The sequence below is a fragment of the Pantherophis guttatus genome, chromosome 1, assembly GCF_059756535.1.
Source record: "Pantherophis guttatus breed Tessera chromosome 1, ASM5975653v1, whole genome shotgun sequence".
Taxonomy (NCBI): domain Eukaryota; kingdom Metazoa; phylum Chordata; class Lepidosauria; order Squamata; family Colubridae; genus Pantherophis; species Pantherophis guttatus.
In genome coordinates this window covers 66,840,649-66,850,185 of record NC_142063.1, presented here as the reverse complement: position 1 = coordinate 66,850,185, position 9,537 = coordinate 66,840,649, and the positions used below count along the sequence as shown (strand labels likewise).

General features: G+C 37.0%; 2 protein-coding genes across 7 annotated transcripts in view; one reads left to right on the top strand and one right to left on the bottom strand.

The window, feature by feature from the left end:
• Nucleotides 1–249: 249 nt before the first annotated feature.
• On the top strand, nt 250–3,520 carry SRP14 (signal recognition particle 14). Its single transcript, XM_034417881.2, has 5 exons — nt 250–372; nt 1,215–1,287; nt 2,214–2,326; nt 3,022–3,054; nt 3,247–3,520. The coding sequence occupies exons 1-5, from the start codon at nt 349–351 to the stop codon at nt 3,334–3,336; spliced, it is 333 nt and encodes a 110-aa protein (XP_034273772.1). The 5' UTR covers nt 250–348; the 3' UTR covers nt 3,337–3,520.
• Nucleotides 3,521–6,357: 2,837 nt separating this feature from the next.
• Nucleotides 6,358–9,537, bottom strand: part of EIF2AK4 (eukaryotic translation initiation factor 2 alpha kinase 4) — a 42,504-nt gene continuing 39,324 nt past the window's right edge. For 4 of the 6 annotated variants that reach the window (XR_015729302.1, XR_015729304.1, XR_015729295.1 and 1 more), the window contains 5 exons: nt 9,379–9,476; nt 8,404–8,472; nt 7,622–7,666; nt 7,196–7,308; nt 6,358–6,652 (listed from right to left, as the gene is read on the bottom strand). Coding sequence is in view for 2 of the 6 variants with exons in the window: in XM_034417884.3 (XP_034273775.2) it covers nt 6,595–6,652; nt 7,196–7,308; nt 7,622–7,666; nt 8,404–8,472; nt 9,379–9,476 (383 nt within the window). In the remaining 4 variants the exon portion in view is untranslated. Of the gene's footprint in view, nt 6,653–7,195; nt 7,309–7,621; nt 7,667–8,403; nt 9,202–9,378; nt 9,477–9,537 lie in introns of those variants that run through there. The other 2 variants (XR_015729296.1, XM_034417885.3) reach the window with 2 other exon arrangements.

Sequence of the window (9,537 nt, the reverse complement as noted above, 5' to 3'; positions counted from 1 at the left end):
TTAAAATGGATCGGAGCGCAGACCTCCCTGTAGTAAGCAAGTGCCGCCCGACAGACTTCAACCTCCACTGCGTGGGCAGCGGAAAAGCCCTGAAAAATCAGCTCGATCTAGGGACGCCTTCGCGGCTGACCCACGCAAGCGACCTCCGATTCCGAGAACAATTCTGAGTGCAATTCCGCCTGGAGCCCTGCGGGGGGCAGCAGAGAGAGAGAGGTGGGGTGAGGTTCTTTCTAGAGTTTCCGTCTCTCGTATACTGCTTCCGTTTCCTGGCCGGGTGTCCGTCCGTTCGGCGGCGGTTGGCAGTTTGGCTGCGTTTGCATCAGCTGTTGGGAAGAAGCGCGCGGGGCGATGGTGCTGCTGGAGAGCGAGCAGGTGCCGCGGCCTAACGCTCCGTCCCCGGGGGTGCCTTTTAGGGAAGGGCTTCGCAAAGCTCCGTTGCTGTGAGCGGAAATGACCTCCGACCTGGCACCTTTGTAGTGGGGAAGGCTGCCCTCCCGCAGTTCCTTGCCCTGTAAAGCAGAATAGGCAACCGTGGGTTGGGGGGGGGCGGTTAACAAAAAGAAGGTGGCAGTTCCAGAGGCCTCATCTCTCTTCTGCGCTGGGTCTGCTCAAAATCTGTATTTGGACCCTAAGCAGTGGGACCAATGGTGCATAAAGCGATTGGACAGCCAGGGAGGGGCGCCCATCACTTCCCCCTTATAGTATTATTATGTCACTCTTGAAGGTTGTTAAAACCCACCCACCCCCAAAACGGTATTCGTTTGCATGGGGGCCGCTTAATGCTCAATGAATGCCAGAAGCTCCAACCCAGGGCGTCAGTTCTTTGCTACGTGCCACTTCGTTTTCTGGCCCCACCTAATTTGGCAACTGTCAACCTACGGGTTGAATACTCCTTCTCATGGAAAATTAATGAGTTCACAGGGCTCATTTGAAGTAGTTTACACTACATTGCATCTTAAAGAGTATTGGCTCTGAGGCCTAGCTTAATGCAAGTTAGAATCTCTTTGATAGGGAAGTAAGGAACAGTGAAAGGTGTAGATTCAGTGCATATCTAGCTCCATGAATAGATTATAATGTTATGGTTTAATAGTCAAGGGCAGCTTTTTCAATATTCGGTGCAACTAAAAGCTTTAGGATTGTTCACTAGCTGGCAAAAGAAAACAATTCAAAATTGCATTCTTTGTAACAATTAGATGTTTTGTTTGTTTTTGCAGTTCTTGACAGAGCTAACCAGGCTTTTTCAGAAATGCAGGACCACAGGCAGTGTCTATATAACGTTAAAAAAATGTAAGTATTACATTCCTGTTTGTCTCACATTAGCTTATCTCATAACAAATCAAATGAAGATTCTGCTGTGCTGAGTAGTGGAACTGCAGTTCAGTTAGTAAATGGGTAAGTAGCCACATCAGTAATAATATAGGAGTTGATTACTTCAAACTTAATCTATGAAAAAAACCTGATTTAGACCTCTACTGAGTCAGGAGTGTTTAATGCTTCTTAAGCATATTTTCCCTTAATCTGAATATTTTCTGCTTATTGGTTAGAAACATCCAACTTTTTCCTGACAGTTTTCACAGACAGATGATGATGTGCACCTGTCGTTGATAATAGCCTTTAGCTGGGAAATTCTGAGAGTAGAATTCCACACAAGTTGCTATGATTGAGAAACACTGGAATAATGGGTGGGAGAAAAGAGGAACATAATAATGGGGTTTTCTGTACTTCTAAGGTATCTTGCCTCCAATTCTCCTGGTATTTAAGTAACCAAAAAAGAGCAGGCCAATTTTTATTCCCCCCCACCCCTGCTTGAATCCTAAACATGAAAAGATAATAAATTCTCTTAAGAAAAAATGTTGGTTTTGGTCTTCTAGCATGGGAGGAAAACTGTTTGCTTCCAAATGGGCAATCTCTAATGGCATTGCCACAACTAGAAAGTGAGTTGGTGGATCCTTTAAGTATTAAAGAACAGCTTCACGTGTACTTAATATTGTGAAACCTTATTATTGTGCCCAGCTTAATATAATAACCAGCATTCTAACAAAATTCTTACCTCCCAATCTGCACTTTTAGATTTCTAATATATGAAGCAGAATTCAAAAATACAGACATTTATTTTATGAAAACATTCTCTTGCCATCTTTGGATGTTATGTAATTTAACTTGCTAGTTTTGCTAAGTACGATATATAATTTTGATGCTTCTGTTTAATGTAGATGATGGTCGGACAAGACCAATTCCACGGAAGGGCCATCTTGAGAGTTTTGAGCCTGTAGACAACAAATGTCTTCTTAGAGCCACAGATGGGAAGAAAAAAATAAGCACAGTGGTAGGTGTTATTGTTTTATGAAAGGATGTTTTTTCATCATTGCATTTTTATGTAAGTGGGGAGAAAGACCTTATATAAAATGGGTAATGAGTTTATTTATGTATTTGAAGTTACAGGCTGACTTTCACCCTCAAGGTAGCTAACACTTTAAAATTAAATGTAGGCAATTACCAAAAACGGGGTAATCAAGTTCAAAGGAATTAAAAAGTCTAGAAAGAGAAATGCTTTCAACGCTTCCTGAAAGTAGGATGAGCGGAGGATATACAGCTTATTCAGTAGATGAACCTGTGGAACACAAGTATCTTTAAAAAGCTTGGTTATTGACTATAGTGATTAAGATCAATACAAAGAAAGATGGGGTTCAGATAATTGGAACCTACACCAGCCCTGTGTAGAATGCAGTCACATATTATGCTATTATTTTGTACACCTCACGGTTAGATACATTATGTTTTACTTCCTGTTTTCTCTACAGTCCTGTTAGGTGGGTTGGACAGAGAAAATATGACTTACCCAGATGACTTTCATACCTAAGGGAGACCTAATATTAATTTTCCTGGTTTTTAATCCAGCACTTAACCAATTCACCAAAGCTAATACATAATGTATCAATTCTTATCTGAATTTTGTGATCAGCAGAACCAGCTGTTTCGTTCATCATCCCATAATTCTATCATGAAATTGTTTTCTTATAGGTGAGTTCAAGGGAAGTTAACAAATTCCAGATGGTAAGTTTGTATCTATTCACTTAGACTTCAATTTTTTAATCAAATAATTTCAATTTTTACGCTGAATGCATGACTAACTGGAACCCTATAGAACTGTGTAGCTGCTTTCTCTCTGCAAATATTTTGAGACAAATATTAACAGTTTCCTGAAACTTGAGTTTTTTTTAAAAAAAATCTTGTTTTTGATTGCAGGCATATTCAAATTTGATTAGAGCCAATATGGATGGTTTAAAGAAGAAAGACAAGAAAAGCAAAAACAAGAAAAGTAAAGCAACACAATGATATAAAAAACATTTTTCCAAAGAATGGACCCATGTTTTACCCCACATTTTTTCTTTATGTAACCACTTACCTTTTGACTAGTAACTGAATTTAGCAACTAGTAACTGAACAGTAAGCTTCTTATACAAACAGAGAATGCTCTCAGGATTGTGATACACAAAAATAAATATCTCTAATGCATAAATTTGTGCACCTGATTTGTTTCATACCTTTGACTTATTTCTATAAGTAAATTACTGGAATATCTTTACTCAGAAAAATAATTTTGATTTAACTGTTTAATATCTGCAAAAGCTTTATGAGCGGAATGAAGATTGAGAACGAATTTCAGTTCTGGCTTTGCTTTACTGTATTTCACTTGACTTTTAGTAAACTATATTTTCTCAGCAAGCAAAGTCAAGGATTGTTCTTGCCTAAAGGTTCAAGTTGAGGCAGGGCTGACAAAAATTGTTCAATAGCCAATCAGGAAGAGGAAGATTTCCTTCTCAGATACGCTTTTAAAACTTGTGTTACAACTGGAAATAGATTGTTAATGCTTTATGAATCTGAGCTTTTAAAAAGCATTTACTATGCTTGTGCTTAACACAGTTTTTTATATAGTGAACTGATGAACAGATCTGTTGCTTTTGTTAAGCATGGCACAAAATAAGTTTTCTATAATTTTAAAATATTACTTTATGGTGGCAAGACAAGTAAACAACCTAACCTTAAGCAACTTTTACACTCTTGAAACAATTCTGGAATCAGATTAAAATAGTTATATGCAAATTTCAATTGCTGCTGCGGGATTTTGAAGAGCAAACTCAACTAAAAATGGTAAAGTTTGCTTATCTACTAGGTAAAATCATTGAAATAACTTTCAATTACTAGTATCTTGATTCTTAAATATTTGTGCTTAATGTACAAATGTACAACTGTCAAAAACAGTTTGATTCAGTGGGACTTGTGTTGAAACAAGAGAGGATTAGAATTAGAAATATGCATTTTACCATAGTTACAGAAATGAATTTGGTCCACAACTATAGCTGATATTTTTCTTTTTAAAAATGTTACTGTTTGGCTATAATTCCTGTACAGGTTTTTTCCAACTAAGCAGAACTTGGCAACTAAAATATTGGGAAAATGTGATATTCAGGGAATCCTTCGTGCAAATACATCAATGGAAACTTGGTCAGCAGAAGAGCCATTTTAAAGAACCTAACTGGTTAAGAAGAGCCTGATAGTACAGTGGACTAAAGCACTGTTATTAACTGTTACTAACATCTGCTGCTTGCAATTACTGCAAGTTCAATTCTCACCAGGCTCAAGGTTGACTCAGCCTTCCGTCCTTTCTAAGGTAGGTAAAATGAGGACCCAGATTATGGGGGCAGTAAACTGACTTTGTATAAATATACAAAAGTATGAAGGCTATTGCTTAACACATTGTAAGCCACCCTGAGTCTCCGGAGAAGGGCGGCATATAAATCAAATTTAAAAAAAAGAAAATTCAACACTCATGGCTAGGTGCAGTTAACCCCTATGATCAATAAGTACAAATGACTGATGCTGCATAGAAGTATCTTTATACTTAGTAATTCTGTAGTTTTATGTTAAACGTTGTATGAATAATGAATTAACTTTGCCTTTACACTGAATGGAGAAAAATCTCATCTAAAAGACTTTAGACTGAAAGGTACGGTATTTAAAAGTATATCTGAGCTATCAGACCTACATATAATCAATCTAGTATTAAGCAAAGACAATCAAAATATAAGAAAAATTGACAAAACTGCCACCTCATGCCTGCACTCAGTGATCATCCAGTTCCAGTCTGCCATGAATCTTGTTAGGAGGGTGAGAGGGAGGAAGAGTGCCGGGGGGGGTGTGTGAAAGTTAAGAAAGTGAAGGTGCCTCTCCCAGACAGTGTTTCAAAGTCGCTCCGCTGTGAGAAGAATGCAGCTGCAAGCTAGTCTACCATCAGAGTGAACGATTCAAAAATATCTTGGAAATAGATTGGACAATGGAGGGACCCAGCAAGGGGAAGTGCCTAAGATTTAAATTGAGGCAAGAGTGACAGAAATGGTTAAATAGCTAATCGGGAAGAAGAAGAATTCCTTCTCAGTTAGGTTTTTAAAAAGTAGAAGGACATTTTATTTTTGTCATTGGCAGAAGAAACAAACAGCCCTGCCCAGTGGCAGTTTGGAGATCTAGAAAAAATACAGCAATCTTAGGACTAATTGTTTTTTTATGGAAAACGATATGCAGTGCTGCCTTTCTTATACTTCGGTTTACTTGTTCTGCTGTGTGTATGTGCATATAAATGAAGGAACAACAGCTGGGATTACCCCTTTAGAAGTACTTGTTTTTCTTTTCCTCCTTTCAGTTCTTATCTGATTTCTTTAATCTTGACATACTGTACATAATAAAAATTTAAATGCTTAATGACTCAGCACTGTCATTCTGAGAAAAAAATATTAACTTAGCACCAGCTTGTTTGGTTAAGCTACCCTCCCCCCCTCTCCAAACGCTAATAGGGGAAAGGTTGCCACTGTACCGATGTCTGAGTAATTTGGGCATGCTTGCATTCATGTACAGGCATCCCTTTTACAAATGTACAAATTACAATATTCCCTTTTGGGGAAGCAGTGCTATGCAGAGTGCAGAAAAATGGTAAGCCAAAAAATAAAAGACACAAGTAAAATTAAACCTAACTAAAACCAGTTATTTCACAAACTCCAGATTTACAAAAGCAGAGGAATCACCTCCTGTCTAAAAAACAGGATGTCCTAGAGAAGATCTTACTGATTCCATTGAAAAATACAGATATCAAGTGTTTCAGCCTCTTCCTTTCAGTTCACAATAGGGGAATGACTGGAGACCATTACTTTTCTGCTTAGCCTTCCTTCCCAATTTCAAAAGAAGGAGATGTGGAAGGAGATTCATGGACTGAACAATGAAAATTGCAGTTACTTGACTTTTTAATAACCACAAATGTCACAATTTGTCAATTTTACTTTAAGCAAAAACAAGTAGATCCTAAGGTACCAGAAGATTATTTTATTTTGAAAAAGATATGTACAATATATTTTGAAAAGATGTACACCTTTAAAGATGCCAACTATGGCACATGAGCTCAACATAATACTTAAAAAGGCAGCGATTGTCCAAGGAGTCATTGGGGAATCAGCAACAACAAAGTGCAAGTTTTCTTTATATTAACATAATTGGAAGCACACATTTTGTTCCCTTCATTATCCTGACTTTAATCCTGACTTATAACTAAAACAGGATTTTGTAGTAATCGTCTTTGTAACTGTAGAGAACAAGGATAGGCACTCTGCAAGAAATAAAACAGGCAGAAAGTTGAGAAAACAGTCAATTTTGGTAAAAGATGCTATTGTATTTCAAGTTTGTGTTAGGCTTCCTCATCAGGAGACCAAATAAATTTGTCCAACAGCTATTGGACAAATTTCTCTTTGTTCTATAAGATCTTCTATCCCAACTGATAGTGCCATATGGTTCAGGACTTCACATTATAATGGTTCCAGACTGCAGTTCCTTTACTGAATCTCACAAAGGGGGAATTTAGTGACCTTTATAACACTAGAGTCTAATGTCAGTCTTTGATACTATAGAACTCTTGCAGTGTTTATACCAGCGGTGTCAAAGTGGCCACCTATGGGCCGGATGCATCATGCACAGGCCACGCCCATCCCAGCTCTGCGAATGGAAAAAATGTTGCAAGAACGTCACGTGACAGCAATGTGACGTGGCAAGTTTGACACCCGTGGTTTACAATCGCCTAAAATCTGCAGAATGATCTTCCAGATTCAACATGAGAGTCTTATACTATATTGCTAGTATGCATAGGAATACTTACTTTTTTTCTATTTTGATGGTATAGATTTCATCACAAACTTGTTTAATATATCTTTGCTTCGGCAGTCGAGACATCAATTGTTTCACAGTTGTATAGAAAGCTTGGTCATCAAACTGAGAAGATGGAAAATATTCAAACCAATATCTTAGTCTGAAATAGGGACTGTGAAAAAAGTAATGCTGAGAACATCAGGATGCTTTTTTTTATTTTTTGGGGGGGATGCAAATAGAGATTATAATCTTTGATTTCTTGGAAAAGCAATTTACAAAAATGAGTACATTAAATTTATTCTATGCCAGCAATGAGATTTTGCTTATTGTATATAATGAATGTTCAACTTTATTTAAAACTCAAATTTATTTTTAAAAACTCAAGTTATTAATTAAATCCACCAGTAAAGGCCAGTAACTTAATTTCTAGGTTTACCTCTAATGATAAGAAGTGTATTATAGTTTCCTTTGGTAGATCAACCTGCAAAAACAACAACAATACTGAATCATTATGATGATATAAACTATGAGATAGAGTTACATTTGTTTCATTTAGTCCATGTTAAATTGGGTATTGCAGAAGGCATCCAAATGTTGGACTGTTTACCAGCACAAAAATTAATTAGATGAAATATCCTCAAGCTCTACTCGATTACTGCAAGAAAGATTAAAAATATCAGAAGCCCTGATCTGTAGTCACACAGATTCATACTCATTCATACCAAATTCTGATGACCAATAAATAAATTCCCAAACCCCAAGCAGAACAGAGCTTGAAACTCTGAACTCTGACATTACAGGAGTTCTAAAAGAGGTTTTGGATTCCCTTCAGAATATTCTGGCTCAGGTTTAGTTAAGAAATTAATAGGTCAATGAAGTCCCTAATACTGTCACTCCTTTCCCACACTTCATATGCCCATTATTGCCTTTTGTTGCGGGCAAAATATTATAGGCAAAGGTTTTGGAAAGACTCAGAACAAAGAAAGTGATTTCAATGGATTCTATATAAATGAACAGGAAATTTACCACTAATGAAACAAATTGATTCCTGGAAATTACATCTGTACCTCTGATATGGATTTCATTTCATTTCATTTCATTTTAATGTATGCCGATTAGTGTACATTCAAAATGACAATAAAGTTATTCTAAGTTCTAGTTACTGGATTCTTATCCAGTTATTAGATGGTTTGTTGTGAAAAAAGCAAAGTAACTTACTGCTAAAATTTCAACTTCATTCAGCTTCAGCGGGAAATTAGTAAAGCAAGCTTGGAGTTTGGTTTGTACCTGGAAGTCACATGGGATTGAAATAATTAACAAACCCAGACACAAACACACAGAGAATATTTTATTTTTTATATTAAACAAATATACCTGTTAACTGGTCTTAACGCAAAAGCGACATGCAGGGATTTATCTTCACATTTACTGAGATAAACAGCGGGAGAAAGGGGGTGCACTCTCAATTCCATTTTTGAAATCCTTACACTCATGAATTTCCATCTTTCCATCTCTTTTTCCATCTTAATGAGGGATTAGATTAATGATCTTTCTCCAGTATATCTTCCTGGAGCGATTTCATACAGATTTCATACAATGGCCACCTTATTCTTGGATTTAACCAGCTATGGCAAAGGGCAATGAATTTGTCTTTCCCAAAAAGAAAATCAATTCCAGGCTCTCTTCTTTTATCCAATTGTCCCCTGCCCCTCCCAACCCAACTCCTGATTCTGTAATCTTCTTCCAACTGTATTAGAGAAATTCTTACTTAAAATCAGTGAAGGAAAAGTACTAGACAGGAAACTTAACTTGCTCGAGGGAGGAACAACCATTTGACTAGGAAGGGAAGCAACTGTTAGAAGGAAACATTAAGAAATGCATCATGTTGCCGTGTCATTTAATCTCTCTCTCTCTCCAAATATAGCACTGGAGTTGAATAAAAGTTTTGTAGAGGAAAGTTTCTTGGCTCAATCTTTGGAATGCCAGATAAAATCTGACTCATATCCTAAAGTGTCACTGGCAGAAAGGGTACAAAATAATGAAAAATAATGAACTAAAGGGACCAGAATTGTGCTTGCTTATTCACTATTTCTTACATTTCTTTCTACTTCTATACCATCTTTGTGGTATAATTTCAAAGTTACAAGTCATATTGCAATATAATTATTGAGAGAAAAGATATATCTATAATACCTGAGCTTCATAGCGTCGTCTGACACTTGCTGACAATTTTTCTTGTGGAATAATGCACACATTTGGTATTACTACCGTTCCGTGTGATTCAGACAAACCTGAAATGCAGAATGATTTAGTTAAAAGTTCCACTATTTCTCATAGGTGCACACAAGAACT